The sequence below is a fragment of the Morus notabilis genome, unplaced genomic scaffold (assembly GCF_000414095.1).
Source record: "Morus notabilis unplaced genomic scaffold, ASM41409v2 Scaffold745, whole genome shotgun sequence".
Taxonomy (NCBI): Eukaryota; Viridiplantae; Streptophyta; class Magnoliopsida; order Rosales; family Moraceae; genus Morus; species Morus notabilis.
The window spans coordinates 19,168-38,567 of NW_010357131.1; the positions used below are offsets into that span (position 1 = coordinate 19,168).

General features: G+C 32.6%; 3 protein-coding genes across 4 annotated transcripts; all 3 read left to right on the forward strand.

The window, feature by feature from the left end:
• Nucleotides 1-2,478: 2,478 nt before the first annotated feature.
• LOC21393873 (PLASMODESMATA CALLOSE-BINDING PROTEIN 5) lies at nt 2,479-4,431 on the forward strand. The gene is made up of 3 exons (XM_010089330.2): nt 2,479-2,610; nt 3,620-3,874; nt 4,038-4,431. Exons 1-3 carry the CDS (start codon nt 2,544-2,546, stop codon nt 4,070-4,072), a joined length of 357 nt encoding a protein of 118 aa, XP_010087632.2. The 5' UTR covers nt 2,479-2,543; the 3' UTR covers nt 4,073-4,431.
• A 3,827-nt stretch (nt 4,432-8,258) lies between these two features.
• LOC21393874 (CASP-like protein 2B1) lies at nt 8,259-11,346 on the forward strand. Its single transcript, XM_010089331.2, has 3 exons — nt 8,259-9,000; nt 9,097-9,229; nt 10,903-11,346. Exons 1-3 carry the CDS (start codon nt 8,777-8,779, stop codon nt 11,152-11,154), a joined length of 609 nt encoding a protein of 202 aa, XP_010087633.1. The 5' UTR covers nt 8,259-8,776; the 3' UTR covers nt 11,155-11,346.
• A 1,872-nt stretch (nt 11,347-13,218) lies between these two features.
• Nucleotides 13,219-17,548, forward strand: LOC21393875 (protein NAR1). 2 transcript variants are annotated; one of them, XM_024166417.1, is made up of 12 exons: nt 13,219-13,600; nt 13,841-13,911; nt 14,129-14,282; nt 14,494-14,680; nt 14,895-15,021; nt 15,118-15,295; nt 15,406-15,455; nt 15,540-15,711; nt 15,930-16,056; nt 16,245-16,336; nt 16,829-16,900; nt 17,104-17,177. In XM_024166417.1, exons 1-11 carry the CDS (start codon nt 13,469-13,471, stop codon nt 16,856-16,858), a joined length of 1,320 nt encoding a protein of 439 aa, XP_024022185.1. In that variant the 5' UTR covers nt 13,219-13,468; the 3' UTR covers nt 16,859-16,900; nt 17,104-17,177. The 2 variants fall into 2 exon arrangements, with proteins under 2 accessions (XP_024022185.1, XP_024022182.1); XM_024166414.1 differs by lacking the exon at nt 16,829-16,900 and having other exon boundaries at nt 17,104-17,548.
• Nucleotides 17,549-19,400: the final 1,852 nt, after the last annotated feature.

The window sequence follows — 19,400 nt, forward strand, 5'->3', positions numbered from 1 at the left end:
TATATATATATATATATATATATATAGACACACACACTAACCGAACAAGAACAACTCCCCCTAAAGATTTGGCCACTTAACTTCTTCTCTTTGGATTTTGCACCTTACCTCCTGATTCTCATTCCCTTTTTCCCCCACTCAAAACAACATTTAGAATTTTGTTCAAAACCAACTAATTTTAACCGTACCATGTTCTAGCTCCCTATATATACATACACACAAACATAATACACATGCACATATGCATGTGAAGCTTATAAGCTATATTTGCATGCATTAGAGAGTTTGATATTTTCTTTTCACATATAAACATACATACATATCTAAGTAATGGGTAGGGAAATCCATGATCAAACTCATGCCGTTGTTCATTCCTCCATTGCCCTTTTGCAAGAGAGATTCAGACAGTTGCAGAGAGTGAAGGAAGTGAGAGAGGAAAGAGAGCTTCTGAGAATTCTCTCCGAGCATAACATTAATAATAATAATAATCTCATGAATAACCCCACCATGATTTGTGAGCCCTTAAGGTTGGTTTTCCACTCTGATCATCATCATCATCATCATCATCTGATCTTTCCACAAATTAGGTCATCGCCAAGTGCTCCACAAGTTTCTCTTTCGCTCTGGCCGGCCTTGCAGTGCAGCAGCAGCGCCTCTGAAGATCAGTACTATTGTAGCAGCATTAACGATCAGACGCCGCTCTTGATGATGAAATTATGGCCGTTGGATACTCATGCACCGGCGGAGTTTTCGGAAGCCTCATCGGATAAATCCCACTTAGATTCTGATCCTGATCATGACTATTCTGATGTTGACACTTCTCTTCATCTGTAAATCAATTAATATTACCTTGTTTTGTTCCTTTGAAAAGTTGATGGAAAGTTTTACTTTTACACTGAATCTCTCTCTCTTTTCTGCGTGATAAATAACAATTAAAAAGAAAAAGCAAATTATATACCTACCGTGAGGATTGTGACCATCCACGTACATACTACTTATATTCTAATTCGTAACGAAAAATGAGGGAGAAAATCATTTCATATTACTTATCGAATCTGGCCACTAGTAATATAACATGTGAAGCAATTTAAACGGCCTTGTTTTAGATATGTTATATCATAATCTCATAGTCAAATGTCATATATATACAATGGATAGCAGAAATTGGAGGAAATAATGAGCTAAAATAGACTTATTAGACAAATAACAAAGATTTTAGTTATGTTAGACTACTGTAGGGCACTGGAGTGGTGATTATCAAATCCTGAGGGAAACAGAGCAAGTGGGGCAATGTGGTCTTTGTTCCTAAGTGCAAATGTGACATGAAATGTGAGTATAGTACTTGTGTGCGTTTTGGAATACACGACCCTTTTGCAAGATATTGCTAGCTACAAGCTAACGAAAATCCTTTATTTCATTATTTTGAACCAAAAAAAAAAAAAAAATTTGACGGTAGGGTAGATAAGGTTGTATTTTGAACTGTAAGATTTCTATCACTTTCTGTAGTTTTACACACTTCTACAGTTTAATGTAATTTTAATAAAATCTAAAACATGCATTTTATTTTAATGTAATTTCGAGCAAATCTAACATTAGAAATATACTATCACCAAATCTAACATTAGACATATGAACTATGCAATAGGATATATGATGAGATTTTAGGAGATTAGTAGAGAATTGTTTGTGATTCTTTCCTTTTTTTAGTCTGATTACCATAGCTGTAAGATCGAGCTTAATTGTGGGTATAATTGGATATGATTGTATGGCTATAAATGTGAATGATTATAGGTGATTGTATAGCTTAATTATAGGAAATGCTCCTCTATATATTGATTGTATATTGACAGAATTGATATGAATGAAAAATATTATTCGTTATCCCTTTGAAGTATATACTCTACCATAAAATGCTCTAATTAAGCATTAATTACATTTGACTTTCCTTTACTAAAATTTATAACTTTTATTGGCATTTAATCTCCTTGCTCTTTTATCTTAAATTTAAGGACTCTTTCCTTGATTTAATTGGGGTTTCTTGCCAATTACGAGTGTTTTCATGTTCTTACAGATGGGCATAGAATATTAAAAGGTGATTACTTTCCACTTTTGCTCATCTGTTTCCTTGCCAAGAAGGACATATCTTGATACACTTATGTGAAGAGATGAATCAAAATATCCAGATTGATCTTCTTTTATCATGGGAATAAAATCCACGGTATCAAATTCTACAAATCAAGAAATAAAATATGCCTCCTTTGAAGATTCAAGTCGGTCAATTCTAATTATTAAAAACTTTCCCAAATGGGTTTGGAATATAATTATGTAATTTAGGCAATCTTGAGAGAAAAGACAAAGCGAATATTAAGTGCCTTAGGACTGAAGTAACGCGTATAGATTATGCTTCAAGCCCTCAACTTTCTATAAGACTACGAATATATTATTATAATTTTCTTCAGAAAAAATAACTCTCCTCGTCGGCATTGAACTGTGCATGCCCAATTCCAAGTGTTGCTTGAAGATCTTGCTGTTTTTAGAGTGCTATGGCAACGACTTTGCTAAGGATTTTGTTCCCTCTGCTCCTTTTGACTCTAAATCCTAAAAGATCTGGTAAGCTCATCTTCATAATCCACGAAGCTCCAAATCTTATCAGTCATTAATTTGTGTACATTAAGACTCCGTTTATTTCACCGATTTGAGTTTAGAATTTGAGTTTTGCTACAGTAAAAAGCTCTCAGAAACAGTCACATCTAACTTTTTTGTTACAGTAAAAAATTTTCACATAAAATCACATCTCAACTCGAATCAGTGAACTAAATATGCCTTAATTTTCAATGAGCTCAATTAATTTACATATCCCATTTGGCTTGTAGCCTTCAACGCTCATAAGTAGCTTTTGGATTGACAACACTTGTTCAATTTTTAGTGTTTAGATATGTCACGTTATTTTTTGAAAAAGCATCTAGAGGTTAGTCAGAAAAAAATCTAAATTTTTTAATTAGCGTGGTATAATACAATTTGTTAGGCTAAGGACACAAAAATAGAACATAGAATCAAAACATATGAGACAATTAGGGAATTTGTGTTAGTTTACCAATTCATCCTAAAAGCTTAAGGTGTTAGGAGGTGGGCCAACAATAGTTTTAATGTTTTATACTTTAACACTCCCCTTCACGTGTGGATTGGACAAAGGGCAATCGTGTGGGTAAATTAATTGTAAAGCCCAACGTGAATATTAAAGCTGAGATATATTAAAGACCAATATATGACAAATTTCAATGGGGATAAATAGTGCAATTACAGGGGTTTGAATTCAGGACCTCCCGTTCTGATACTATGTTAGTTTATCAATTCATCCTAAAAGCTTAAGCTGTTAGAAGGTAAGCCAATAATAATTTTATATTTTAACAATCTGCTCCTTAATTCAAGTCATTAGTGTTTTGCGCCATTCTCTTAGAAATTTATGCTCTTTCTTAAATTGATATTTAGATACAAAATAAGAGAAGACAAATGGAAAAATTTTATAGTATTTAAAGAGGCCCCATTTTAACAAGGAGGGTGGAAGCAATTCCTCTGGATTTCTGATCATAATGCATTATTTTTGATACATCATTGAAAGGTGGGCAATATATGGAGGAATGGTGCGTAGTAGATGAGCAGACCCCGGAAGAGGAGTTGCAAAAGGCCCTTGATTGGGCTTGCCAAAAGGGAGGAGCGGATTGCAGTAAGATACAAGTGGGCCAACCTTGCTATTTGCCCAACACGTTGAAGGACCACGCCGCTTTTGCCTTCAACGATTACTATCAGAAGTTCAAGCACAAAGGAGGATCTTGCTACTTCAATGCTGCCGCCATGGTTACTGCTCTTAATCCGAGTTAAGTTTCCACATAACTCATTGAAATGATCTTGACTAGCCATGTTGATCATGATGACGTTTTCCAAGTAAATTTATCATCAAAAACTTTGGGTTATCTTTTCCAAGTAAGTAAATATTCGTGATTTTTTTTTAATTAATCTTTTACCTTATTTGGTGGCAGGTCACGATTCGTGCAAGTTTGATTATGTTCCTTAACTTCAAAATAAGTGCTGAGAGATCATGAAACCTTGTTCTATGTTATTTTCATTAATATGTTATTTCCATTGGGGAAAATTGGGCCCAACTTTACTTGCTGTATTTGCTCACTCATTTTTGTTTTTGATTACTATTGTTGTCATTGTCTAAGAGTGGGATATTTGGTTTGAGTTATCATCATTGGTCCTCTTGCTTTTCCCCCATAGTGGCAAGAAATTGAGGTTAGAAGTATCTAGTTCCACTTTGAAGAGAAAATGGCGGATTGGGGTGCTTCATGAGTCATGTCTGTGAGCAGTGGCAGAGCCAACATTTCATTTCAGTTGAAGCGTACATTAAATTTTTTTAATAAATTATTTTAATGGGGCATATAAGAAAATATATTTATTTTAGTGAGAGCATATATTATTTCAGTGAGAATTTAAGTGTAAAATTTTAAAATTTTTAAAGGTAATATTTTTTTAAAAAAAATTTGAGTGAGCCCCCCTACTGAGTTGTACTTAAATCTATCACTGTCTGTAACCACCATCGCTTTTACACTGGGATTACTGTGTGCTTGCTTTCTCAAGTAGGATACTAGCTAGTTTGTGTTTATCATTGTTTTATATGATTGTATAATGGCCTAAATTTTTTTTAAAAACGCTTTTTTTTTTTTAGAGTTTTTGGTAAGACTATATAACATATACATTTGCATTAAATAAAAGAAGATGGAGGGGACATTATCGCTTTCACATTGAAAGCCAATTATATAGATATAGATTGGAAGTGAAAAGCAATGCCACTATATATATATATATATATATATATATGTATATGTATATGTATATGTATTCGCTTTCACATTGGGAGCCAACAATTATGACATAGAGATTGGAAGATAAATAGCAGTATAGCACATTGCGATCTCATACAGAGAATCGCCCAAAAAGTGTGCCACCAAGATATAACTTGACAATGACCATGTCTCATATTGGCATCGTGGCCATCTTGATATATATATATATATATATATATATATATATAGCTGTATCTATCCATCTATCTTTTGCTATCTCTGCCAAATCTAACACGCGCCCCAAGTTTCTTTTATTTCAATTTCATGGGAAGTTGTGGAAATATACATGATCTGACTGATCCAATTACCTATGATCAGTGATGATCACACACATGCACACGTAAATTTTCTATATCTCAAACACAAATCATAGGAAAGGAATCAAGGATTAACATTTTAATTAATGTGTCAATAGATACATTGATCTACTTCTTACTTTGAGTTTGGATCAAATCTCGTACTATCATGAATAACATAAACAAATAGTTGAATGTCTGTTTTATCAAGTTATATTACAGTTTTTTTTGCTGAGTAAGTATTTACCGAGGTTTCAAATGTAATGTCGTTCAAAAATATGGATATTAGATATTTCTTCCATTAATGTTTATAAAAGATATCTTGGTTTTCTTAGAAAAAAGGAAGAAGAATGAACCATAAGTTGCAAAAAAACATATAGGTATTTAGACGGTAAGATCATCGATATTCTATCGCTGCTTTGAGAAAAAAAAAAAATATATAAATATATAATAATTGATAAGTTACCAATCGGTGAAATATTGAACAACGTTATCCGTTAGACTATTATGTTTCATTTAAGTACTTTTTGAAACAAAAGAAAAATAAATAATCACTCTACACACGAGCTGAGTAACTTCGTCTAGGAGATAATAATAATTTGACCAAAAAAAAAAGGAGAAAATAAATGAGATTTATGTATACATATGCATATACATATAGATAAAGTATCATATAGATCGTAAATATAATTTTTTTATAATATCATATGATTATTTTTGTAACACTCAATGTTACATGCGTTATATCATATTTTTTAAATTTTAATAAAAATCAACAGTCTGTTACACACGTTTATAAATGATATTACACAGATATAAAAATAATAATAATAATAAACAAACCTTACTGGTGCGGCTTCCTATATATATTTATGAAGCCGGTGGCTTTTTTTTTTTTCCTCTTCAAATAAATGTATGACCAGTGCCAGTTGTTGACGAGTGGCAACTCATCCGACCATAACAGCTAGGGCTGTTCATAAACTCGAACAACCCGTAAATTCAACCCACTCCGTCCCAATTTAAATAAAAAAAAAAATAACCCGTAACATTATTTTTAAATTTTCGGCCCATTCTGGGCCGAAATGTTTGGGACGGATTACGGGTTGGGCCCATAACAACCTGCAATCCCCAACCCAACCCGCACAACATACCCTCAAGCTTTCGGTCTAAGCCCAACCTGCTCAAGTTCTACCCTAGGCTCGCTGACATTAGGTAAGACAATAATTTGTATGTATCTTAATCTATTTTATTATATGAACTCTAAACTATCTAAATTATTACTTAAGCTATTTTCATTTCTCTTGTAGATAACTCAACTTCATGTCCTATTACAACCATTGAGGAGTCTATGAGTGTGGATTGATAAAGATGGTTGATGTTGCAATGCTTGTTTTGAATGGATTTGAATTAAGATTTAAGCCTCTATGTTTGCTTTGCTTAAGCTATTTGTTTTATGTTAAGACTAATTTATAAGTGTAGACTAATTTATGTTTACTTTGTATTTGATGTTGAATGGACTATTTTGCTTCATGTTTGATGTTAGATGGACTGATAAAGATTGTTGTTATTTCTATTTAATGATGAAATTTGAATATTATATTGAACTTTAAGTCTTTAATTTTTTGAATGTTGAAACCGACCGCCCAACCCACCCCGCACTGCCCCAACCAAACCCGAATATCGTTGGGTTGTGAAATTTTTCTAGCATCATTGGGGCCAAATATGTGCAACCCGCACCTTTTGAGACGGAAAAAAAAAATCTTACTCCGCACCAACTCAATCTATGAACAGCCCTGATAACCATGGCTTAAGTGGCCTAGGGAAAAAAAAAAAAAAAAAAGATTCCTTTTATAGTCTGGTTTCTAGTTTCTGCTTGGCAAAAAGTACTTTCGTTAGTGTCTCTGAGTGAGTTTGCAATTTGCAAACTATAAAACATTTTTATTTGGGCATGCATAGCATTAATAGCATTGCTGTTAGTTTTGTATATTTATATATTTACTCTGAATGCATTGCAGTTAGTTGGCACTTCGCCAAGACACATTTCACCTACCGCACTAATGGCCCGCCACCACATCAAAGATCTTGCGAATTAAAGGTGGTCACAAACCTAAAACTACCCACTTTAATCATTCACTTTAATCATATCCTTGTCTTTGTTTTTTTTTTTTTTTTCCCAACTTTCACACCATCTAAATAACGCCTCATTCAGTTTATAGATTTAATTTTTTAATTTAAATTAAGATATAATTTTATATAAAAAATTTTTATAAAAATTTTTAACGGTAATAAAATTAAGACTTCACTCATTTCACCTATTTGAGTTTTATTACAGTAAAAAACTCTCAGAAATAGTTACATTTAACTTTTTTACTACAGTAAAAAGTTTTCATATAAAATCACATCTCAATTCGAATTAAAAACTCAAATTAATGTACTAAACAGACTTTAAAATTAAAATTTTAAATTAATAAAATAAATGAGATCTAAAACACTTCAAATAATGCTCATGATGATTTCTTCTTTTATTTAAGCAATATTAATTTATAGGACTTATTTGTGTAGGTAATGGACTAATGGGTCATCATGAATTCCACCACATTTATCATGGACTAAAGAGAGAGAAATTTAGGCATAATTTATTTTATTAATTTAAATTTTATTATAGTAAAATTTTTTTAAAAATAATTATATTTAATTTTTTTATTATAATAAAAAAAATTTATATAAAATTATATCTTAATTTAAATTAAAAACTCATGGATATTAACTTGTTTACTTCTAACACCACACCTCATTGAATGATAGAATTTAAGGGGTTGTTCTTTTGAAGTGTAACTTGAGTGTAGTTTTTGAGTTGAATTTGAGTTATAATTTGAGTTGAAGTTAGAATTTAAATAAAATTGAATAAAATTGAATAAAATTAAAACTTAAAAAAACGTGAATTTAAATAAAATTAAAATTAAAATTATCTTTTTTAAAATTTTTTAGACAAAAGAACATGCCTTAAATCCTCACCTTATCTGACTGAGGGGACCTTTCTTTGTCTTGGGACAAGAAACCATTGCCTCTTCCCATAAAATAAAATTAAAAAAAAAAATCACTTTGATTTCTTCTTGGCTAGGGTCTCTCTATCTCTCTCTCTTTGATCAGTATGAGAGTTAAATGCTGAAGCTGAGATGAGGCAGGCCTCCATTTAATACAATCTAATACGTAAGGATCTTTTCTTCTGTACGAGTGTTTGAGCTTCCACGGCCTTGCCTTTCACCACTTGTCAAGAAATCTCCATCACCAAAATTTGGGGAATTCAAGGAAAACCAAAAAAAAAAAAAACCCCAGAAAAAAGATAGCCTTTTTTTTTCTATTTTATTTTTTATTTTATTGTTTTAGTCGTGTCTATTTAAGCAGCGGGGAAGTCTATGTTGGGCAGTTGAGTTCTTCATCCGACAGTGTACTAGGGAAATACTAAGGCAGCTGATTTATTTCTGTGTTTGAGGAGCCTTTTTTTTTTTTTTTAAGAAAAAAAAGAAATTTCATTTTCATTTTCTCTTGTATTTTTTTTTGGGGGGGTGAAGAAATATGAGCTACTTGGGTGTTGGTGTTAGTCCTGGGAATGTACCAGTATATCACATGACAGATTCAAGAGTTGTGGATCGGAGAGTGAGAATGGCCGAGTTAGTGTTGAGATGTCTCATCTCTGTTCTTGGAATTGTCGCTTGTGTTCTTGTGGCCACAGATACACAAGTGAAAGAGATCTTCTCAATCCAGAAGAAGGCCAAGTTTACAGACATGAAAGCACTTGTGTATGAAATTTATGATAATCCACAACTCTTTGTTTTCTTTCTTCTTTTTTTTTTTTTTTTGAGATTTTTTTAATATTTGGGGGTGTTTTTGAACAGATTTTTGGCGACAGCAAATGGGATTGTTGCAGCTTACTCTTTGGTGCAGGCTTTGCGTTGTGTAGTGAGCATGGTTAGGGGAAATGTGATCTTTAGCAAGCCTTTAGCTTGGGTCATTTTCTCTGGTGATCAGGTACGTTATATCAAATTCATTGCTCCTAAATTTAAAGCTTTTGTGTTTTTTTTTTCTTTTTCCTTCTTCTTTTTGGGCTGCTTCGTTTTCAAGGCATTTAATTTTCACATGTCCTACATGTTTCTATCTACTGTAGTTCTTTCCGAATGTTTATTATCAAAGTTCTTCTATGCTTTACAAAATCTCTCCAATTAACACGGCTTCGTTTTTACAGTCATATTTATGATAGAAGGTAGGCCAGCATTGTAAAATTCCATACTATTTAAATAATGCTCTCAGTGCCTTAATCTGAGAGGGTGTGAACTAATATATATATATATATATATATGTATATATATATATATATATATATATAACAAGAAAAATAGTTTAAGCTGATACGGCGTGGGTTAAAATTAATTTTGACTTTCTAATAATTAAAAGGCTTGATCTCACCAATACACCTTGAATTTTAGGGTTAATTTTAGGGTTATTCTCAATTTTGCTCATTGAATTTATTCTTGTTAAAATAAAACCAAAAAAGAGGAGTTACTCGTCATGTGGGCTTTTTTGTTGTTGTTGTTAGTTTTAATAAAAATTTTAACAGAAAAACCGTGTGACCGCTCTACCTCCTTTTTCTCTGTCTAGTTAGAACTTTTTTGTCTGTTTATAATAAAAGTTTTGACAAAACGGTTAAGTGGTACCGATTCAAAATTTAAGAAACAAAGTGAGAGTTTTCAAAGCTAAGATAGATTGGAAATGACGTTAAAATTCATGAATAAAAGCGAGAATAATTCTAATTAAAAAATTCAGGAGAATTGTACTAAATTCTTTAGCTTTCATTTTTTGCATGTAATGGGGAAAATGGTCCTGCCCCTTGGATATGTCAATTTCTTGTGTGACTGCAAAAAAATAACCTATGTGAACAGCTATTCATCGGTATCAGACCATAAGGTCCTGCATATTTATATGTTGAGCATATTAAGGTAGAACTTGTTTCAAATCATGGAAGAAAGATTTTTTTTTTTTTTTTTTTTTTTTTTTTTTTTTTTTAAAAAGGGGAGATTTTGGAATATTTCCATTGTGATTATCTCATCCTAATCCGTATATAATGTTGATATTCTGATAGTGAAGACCGGGAAAACTCTGTTTTATCATGCAATGTGGACAAACTTTGTAATATTGCTTGCATTTCTTACTACGGTTGTCATAATTCTAAAGTTGTGGTGGTTGTGTCTTTACGTGAAAATTATGCATGAAAAGACTGCACATATGGCAAAAGCTACTTGTGGCCATTAATTAGTTTGATGCATATGGATTTACCCCCCGATGTGTGTTTTCAAAGTAGTGGACCACCTGTTTTTTTGTCCAAAGTAAGAATTTCCATAGGAACCCTACAATTTTCTAGAAGAAGATCATATTTCATAAGATGTTCTGAAATGTGGTCATAAATGCATTCTGAAGATCCTATGTAGGTCAGGGTTCATGACATTGTAAGTTTGGTGAACTAGGTACATGTATACTAAGCTTCGTTAGAACTTATAATTACTAATTGGCCTTCCATTTCTGAAAACTCCTGATTTCTGTAGGTCTTTTTCAATGAAAAATTAGCGATACTATTCGAACTTGAGACTTTAATCTCAGAAAATCACACTGCTTTCTGATGAATAATTGGGACGATGTTATGTGCATAGGTGATGGCTTACGTGACGGTGGCTGCAGTCGGAGCTGCTGCGCAGGCGGCAGTGTTTGCCAAGCTGGGGCAGGCGGAGCTGCAATGGATGAAAATATGCAACATGTATGATAAATTCTGCAACCAAGTCGGAGAGGGAATCGCTAGTGCTTTGTTGGTTAGCCTTAGTACGGTGGTGATCTCCGGCATCTCAGCTTTCAATCTTTTCCGTTTGTATGGCGGTAACAAGGCCAAGAGCAGCGCTAGGTGGTAGGACTTAGTGTACTTAGTTCTGTCTATTTGTCCACAACATGGTTTCTGTAATAGTGTCTGGTCTGCTTATTACAATAGGATGATGTTGATGATAATGATGATGACGATGACAAAATGGTGGTTGCGATGGTTGTAAGTATTGACTTTGTGACTTCCCACTGGATAACAATAAACACAGGCATTGTTGTTTTCATGTTTTAGTCCATCAAGTTTTTTTTTTTTTTTTCTGTACTAATTTATTATGGTTTGTCCAAGTGAAAGTCTTGGACACAAATGATGAGGCCATGGCTTTCACTTGCAAATACAAGTTCGGTTATGTGCCAATAAATTATACTTTTCAGGCCGAAATATGCAAATCCAAGTCTGGAAGATGTGCCTAAAAGAATGAACTTTGGAACAACAATGATATAAATATAAACGTTGCAACTGGAAAGAAGACAGTCTATCAGTCTAAACTACATTTTTAACATAATAAAAGGTGTAACTTTTTATCTAGCTAATAGCTTATATATATATATATATATATATAGAGAGAGAGAGAGAGAGAGAGAGAGAGAGAGAGAGAGAGAGGGAGAGAGAGAGAGAGAGAAACTTATCTAGCTAATAGCTATTACGTTGGAAAGGGGATGTTAAAATCTACTTTAGAAGGCATGACCTAAAAAATATATATATATTGTTTTGAAAGCTTTTTATTCATTTTGCCATCGCTTTAATTCGTTTGTTCAGGTTGTAATCGACCAATCGATGTTGAATTTTCTCTCGCTCTTTTTTGTGTTTTAAATTTGTTCTTGTTTATCCATGTCTTAGACATTTTGGCCTGTTTAGTAACGTTTTTAAAATAATTTTATGTTTAATATAAAAATAAAAATGAGATTGTTTTGAGAATCATTCTGAAACTGATTTTAAAATTGCATTTGATTAATTTTTTAAGATATTATTTTGAGTACAACAAAAAAAAGAAAATCACGTTTAGTTATAATTATTAATTAATATATTATAACATTATTGATAAGTACTAAAAAATGAAAATAAAAAAGAGAAGACAACTTTCAATCAATCGTTTTCTAATTTGTTTACAAAAATCATTCTCACTATTATTTTTTATTTTCATTTTCGTTTTTAAAAATTTACTAAACAAACACAGTTTATAAACTGTTTTTATTTTTGTTTCTCAAAAAACGCGTAGAAACATTTTCAAAAACAATATGAAGCTAATTCCAAAAGTATCCTTTATGTTTTTGTTGTTTTCTCATTTCCTGTCGTTTTGTTTTTGCCATTTGTCTATACTATTGTCGTTCTAAGGTTTCTGTCGATTGTCTCTTCTCTTCTCTGCTCTCTCTCTCTCTCTCTTTTGTGTCTCAACTCTCAAGCAGTATCGTTTTTTAAATTTGTTGCCTTTTGTTCTTCTTGTCGACATTTTGTGTTTTCGTTCTTTGATCACATTGTTATCATCTTTAATTTCTCTTGTTTTTTGTCGTTTTCAAGATTTATCGTTTATCGATGATGTTGAAGTTTTGTACTTTTTTTTTTTTATTGTTTCTCGAACGGTATCGTAACAAAATTTTGCTGTCGTGTTCTTCTTTTGTCGTTTATTTATTTTGTTGCCCTTCATTTTTTGTTTTACTGTCGTTTATTCACTCTGTCGTGGTTTTCTTTCTTTCCCCAAAGGCATTCCATTTTTTTTTTGGCTGACATTCCATATTTTGTTGTTTGATATTGTTGTTGTCATCTCCTAATTTCTCTCCTTTTCTATGCTGTTTTCTCATTTGTCTTTCACCTATGTTAATATCGTTTTACTTTTCTCAGTTGTCTCAAACGGTGTCGTTTTGAAACTTTTTGTCGTTTATTCATTTCCGATAATTTTTTAAAAATATCTGATCCCCATTTTTGTGGATGTCCCAGCTAACCAAAGCTAGGTGGAACGTGGTTGACACGTGCCCCATAATGGTTGTCGTATAGTTGTCGTGTACTGAGCATCACCCATCTAGCCAAAGAACCTGAGGACGAAGTAATGCGCAATACAAATTTTCCACGATTCTCTAGCACCTCATTGGTGTCAAAACGATATGTTCTCTTTTATAGGTCACATAGAATCCTTCCTACCTCTCTCCTTCCAAATTCACCGCCTATGAGCTCTTCTGACCTACCCAACATTCTTCTCTCTCTCTCTCTCTCTCTCTCTCTCTCTACAATCCATTTGAATTCGTTGCTTTCGAGCTCCAAAAACCCTAGCTTCTCTGAAAAACCAAGTCAACTCCAATTTCTTGGATAAATTCGCGGGTTTATTTATCGACAATCGTAGTGGAAATATAAAGATGTCGGAGAAGTTCTCGCCGACGCTACGGATTGGCGATTTGAGCGATTTCATAGCGCCATCTCAGGCCTGCATAGTCTCTCTCAAGGGACTCAAAGCCTCCTCAGCCAAGCCCTCTGATATTAAACCTGAGGTTTTTTTTTTTTTTTTTTTTTTTGTCCCCTCACTCGCTTAATTGCCTACTAACTGTCAATTTTTCTTTTCGATCACTATAGTTTTTTAATTAATAATTTGGAAAAAAGAATACGACCTAATTTAGTTAAGGTAGTTTTTTTTTCGGTAGAACGGGTTTTAGATTTTGGTGCTACAGTAAGTTTTTTTTTTTTTTTTTTTTGAATAATCTAATCATAAATTTTAATTGTTTTGTTTGAAGGTTTCGACTTCAATTAACCAGTTAAAATCAGAACCTGTGAAAATTTCTCTGAAGGATTGCTTAGCTTGCAGGTAAATTAATCTCCCTCTGACTCGCGTTGTTTCTCTTAGAGCATCTTTGCGCTAACTGAAGTTGAAATTGAAATTGGAAGTAACTGAAATTTAAATAATGTGCTTTGTTTGTGAACCCCTTTTGATTGTTTCCTTAATTTGTGATTGGTTTGAAAGTTGTGCTAGTTGTTTTCAAGTACAAATAGTACAATGTTTCATCATTTGACGTTCCATGCAGTGGGTGTGTAACATCTGCTGAGACGATTATGCTAGAGAAACAAAGTTTGGATGAGTTTCTTTCTAATATTTCTAAAGGGAAGGTTGTAATTGTCTCCGTTTCTCCCCAGTCAAGAGCTTCTCTCGCAGTTCATTTTGGTATTTCACCACTTCAGGTGAGAGCATTCTTCTCTTTCAATGTTGGAAAATTGCGTATTTTTCTCAGTTATTTGGTGGTTGAAGTTTGACATAACTATGCACCGTGCCTTCCATTTCCATTTCTTATCACTTGTAAGGGGGAAAAAAAAGACCATGCAAAAAATTAGTTACTTAAGGGTATCTGGGTGTAATGACTTTTAACGTTGGATGTTCTTTTGTGATTTTCAGGTCTTAAAGAAACTAACTACATTTTTTAAGTCATTGGGGGTAAAGGCTATATTTGATACAAGCTGCAGTAGAGATTTAACCCTTATTGAATCTTGTAATGAATTCATCGCAAGATACAAAAAAAGCCAATCGGTTGATGATGAGAAATCTAAATCTTCCTTGCCCATGATTTCCTCTTCATGTCCAGGTATGTGTTTGGCAACTGCAATACATCCTTCTCTCTTCTCTCTCCAATCCAAATCTACCCACAAGCGCAAAGTTCACGATCTAGTACTTTTTGCCCTGTTTGTACCAGTGGAGGGGAAAACAAAAAAAGTATCTCATAGTTAATATTCACAAATACGCTTCTTTTTGTCTTCTTCTGTGAATACACTTGCATTAACGTCCTTCTTCTTCTGTAGGTTGGATATGCTATGCTGAAAAACAGCTTGGGTCGTACATTTTGCCTTATATTTCTTCAGTGAAGAGTCCCCAGCAAACAATTGGAGCCATTGTGAAAAATCACATATGTCGGAAAATGGAACTTAGGTACTTGAACCTCTTGCAGCTTTTGTTCTGCCTATTGAATCCTTACTGTCACTGCATTCTGATATGAAGCACGCTTTAATGCTGTTAATCGAACAGGCCAGACGAGATTTATCATGTAACTGTGATGCCTTGTTATGATAAGAAGCTTGAGGCTTCTAGGGACGACTTTGTTTTTCAAGTTGAATCTCAAGCCAAAACCAATGACAATGAAGCTCGAATGATTACAGAGGTAGATTCAGTTTTGACATCTGGGGAAGTTCTAGAACTGATACAGGTGTGGCAGTCTTTCTTGTAATCGTAACTTTTTCTGTGTTGACATTATTTGTTGTTCCTTATGACATTAACATATATTAACTAATGTCTTTTGGTGTTCAATTGTTGCAGTTAAAAGGAGTGGACTTTAAAGCGTTGGAAGATTCACCCCTAGATAGCTTGTAAGAACAAGAATTGTGCCTCTTAGGCTTATTCTTTTGCGCTTGACTTCTTACTTACAAAATGATATCGCTGATTTTGTCCAGGCTGACAAATGTTACTGGAGAAGGGCAGTTTTATGGAGTCCCTGGAAGCTCAGGAGGTTATGCAGAAACCATATTCAGACGTGCTGCTAAGGTGTTATTTGGGGAAAAAGTCGAAGGTCCCCTGGAGTTCAGAACTATCAGAAACTCGGATTTCCAAGAGACTACTTTGGAAGTAAGTCAACTTTTTCTATTTTGTTCTTAATTTGTTGGCTTATGAAGTTATGATATAATTCCCTTGGATTGTCAGCTCTGCTAAATGGACGTGTCATTAGAATTTCTGAAAACCTTCAATCAGCAATATTAAATTTTGACAGTTTGAGCATGCAAAATTCATATTTTTTATTTTGCAGATCATTGTTTCATTAACAATATTGTGCTGTCTCAATGTAGGTGGAGGGGAAAACTGTGTTAAAGTTTGCGCTATGTTATGGTTTTCGAAATTTGCAAAATGTTGTCAGGAAAATAAAAATTGGAAAATGTGATTATCATTTCTTGGAGATCATGGCGTGCCCTTCTGGTATAAATTCTTTCGTCTTTATCAATTATTTTGTTGTGACACTTTTATTCATGCTCTATTGCAGTGAATTCTCATTTGCATTTTTCAGTTTTGAATCTGAAGTTTTTTGTTTTTGTTTTTTTTTTTTTCCTTTGTAGAAAGTTTTGAATTTGAAGTTGGTACTAACAAGAACGTGGTGTGATAAATAGGTTGCTTGAATGGTGGAGGTCAAATCAAGCCAAAGCCAGGCCAATCTGGGAGGGATCTGATTCAGTTGTTGGAAACTATTTATATGGAAAATGTGAGTTCTTACTTCTCACCCTATCAGAAGCTTCATTTTGAATTTGTGGCGTCTGATTTTGCAATGTGTTTTTCACTTAAAGTTTCTCTCTCTGTGTTTTTTTTTTTTTTTTTTTGCCCTTGTTATGCTTCAGAAACATTTACGGATTTACTTTTGTTCATCATGCATATATTTGTCAGACGCTACTACTAGTAGGAAGTCTTTAATGCAAAAGTCAATAAATGCAAGAATTCGTTAACCCTCTAAAGCTCATTAAATGTTTGTGAAATTTTGAACTGATTTGCCTGTAACAACATAAGGATTAAATGATTTTTTTATTATTTTTTAATGTGGAGATAACTAATTGCAAATTTGCAATGCTAGTTTTTTTTTTATTTTTATTTTAAATATTATATATTTTTAACTTCTTTCTATCAATAAAGGTGTATTTCTTTGTATCAAGTAGCATTGCCTCTAACCTCTTTAAGTACATTGACTTCCATAACTCTGAAGGGATCTTTTAAAGGAACACAAATGTACTAACACAAATCTATTTCACCTGAAGAACACTTCACTTCTATCCGGGTAAATATTATATTCTTGTGTTCTTCATTTGCGCTTTTTGCTGATTAGAGATAGTTGAGATAATCTCATTCTGCACGATCCTAATATTCCTCAACGGTTGTAGTCGTTGTGTGTATTATTTTAATCTGTTACTTGGCCTTCCTTGGCGATTCAATCGTTTGTGATCTCACATATTTTGCTTGTTTGACCTCTCATTATTGCAGGTTCTGGTAGCTGATCCTTTTGAAAACGCTCTCGTTAGAAAGATATATGATGAGTGGCTTGAGCAGTCTGGTTCAGAGAAAGCTAAGAGACACATGCACACAGTATATCACCCCGTGGTAAAAAGCATTACTTCTCAGTTGCATAATTGGTAAAAAAAAATATAATAATAAAAGAAGAAGAAAAAAGAAGAAGAAGAAGAAGTTTGCCTTCATACTTTCTTGAACGTCTCCCCAGACCCAGCACTTCATAACACCTGCGGCCATCTTCTCTTTCACGGGGTTGCTTTTATGGAGTCCAATTTTGATAGAGAAATCTGATACTTTTGTTCAATTTTCACCTCTTTCTCGTGTATATATATGAACTTTGTCAGATAGAAGAAAGAGAATGAGTTAGCCCTTCATCCATGTTTCTTTCTTGGTTTTTTTTTTTTTCCTAATAATTTTTTTGCCCTTTCACTTGTGAATATTTATAATTAAAAAGATTTTGAGAATGATAATGGCAATGTTCTGGAAAAAGGAATGGTTTGTGTTCCTTAATCATTATGTATCGATTATTTTCCTACATAAGTGAAATAGTGGAGTTAAAATAACAGTTGCTTTCCTAGATAGTAGCTATTAGGTTGTATTTTTTGCTTTAGTTGGTTGATCATTCATAAGTCCCGTTTGGTTGGAGGATTTGTTCTCTGATTCGAATCATGGTTTATGATTCGTTACAGTATTTTTCCTCACAAAAAACACACGTAAATCGAAAATAATTCTGATTTCATGGTTCTAATTCATGAATCAAACTGACTATAATTTTAATCTCATGGTTTTAATCCATGAACCAAACTGGCTATAAGATGCTTATGTAGCTGGACTTTGATATTCTATTTTTATTATGGATTTTATTTTTGTTTTTTCATTATTACCAGTGAGAAAGATTAAACTTGAAGAAAAAAAAAGAGGGGAAATTAGGGGTGTGCAGCAAAGTATTCAAACCAACCAAACTAAACTAAATCAAAAGGAAATCAAACCAAATCAATTAATAATCGGTTTGGTTTTAATTAAAAAACAAATTAAATTAGCTCTGTTTTGTAATTTTATCCTCTAAAAAACTAAATCAAATTAAATCAATTCTATGTATATATACTTTCTTAAAATTATACATATTTCATATATCAGTAACTTATTCATATTTTAAAAAATTCGTTATGTTTTATTTATCATTGAATTTGATATTTCATTCTTGAATTATTGATGCTTATAGTCAAGAAATAATGAAATATCTATCCTATAAGACAACAGATTGTAAAATATTAGTTTAAATCAATTGGAATTTAGAAAACCAAACCAAACCAACTACAATCAGTATGGTTTGAATTAGATTAGACCCCTTAATTGATTTGATTTAATTTGAAAATCTTTAAACCAAGTGATTGATTTGATTTGCATTTCACCCAAAATAAGTCCCTTTGAATTTTGATTTTGTTATAATCTATCGTAGCGTTTTCTCAACTATTATTATTTTTCACAGGTTGCCGCATTTAACCAGTCAAGAACAAGACGAATGAAAATGACAATGAAGGTAAGACGACGTCATCTGAAAATCACGTTAGACGGAAACGACAATGGCACCTTTTCAAACGCCTAGAAAAGGAAAAAGCTGCATCCAATGAAAACGATAAAAGAAAACGACATCAAATAGAAAACGACAATAACAAGAATAAGATAGGAAAACAAAAACAAAAACAAAGTTATACACAATCGATAATAAAAGGAAGATATCAAAGTAGAAAACGACTATAAAAGGACAACTCGACATGAAATGTTAAAGACCATAAAATGGAAATAACATCAAACAAAAACGACAACATAAAAGAAAACATCTTTAAAAAAATGAAAAATGAAATAAAAAAGAAAAAGAAAACAACAAATAAAAACGATAGTAAGGTAAGAAATAAAATCAAAAGTTTGAATAGAACGACATTAAAAAATGAACAAACAACATAAAACAAAAGTTTGAATAGAACGACATTAAATGGAACAAACAACATAATCATCACGCTTAAAAACTGTAATTAGTAATTAAATCAATGCATGTTAATTGTGCAGCTAATTCGAATTCCTTGGTTTCTGGTATAATTATGAATTCCTTAATTCCTTTCTCAACAAGAATTAAGGAATTATAATTATGAATTCCTTAGTTCATTTGTATAATTATAAATTTTCTCAACAGGTATAATTACAAGTATAACGTGCAGTAGTTACACATACTTTATTTTCTTTGAAGGGAGAGAGGCAACAAATCCTGAAAC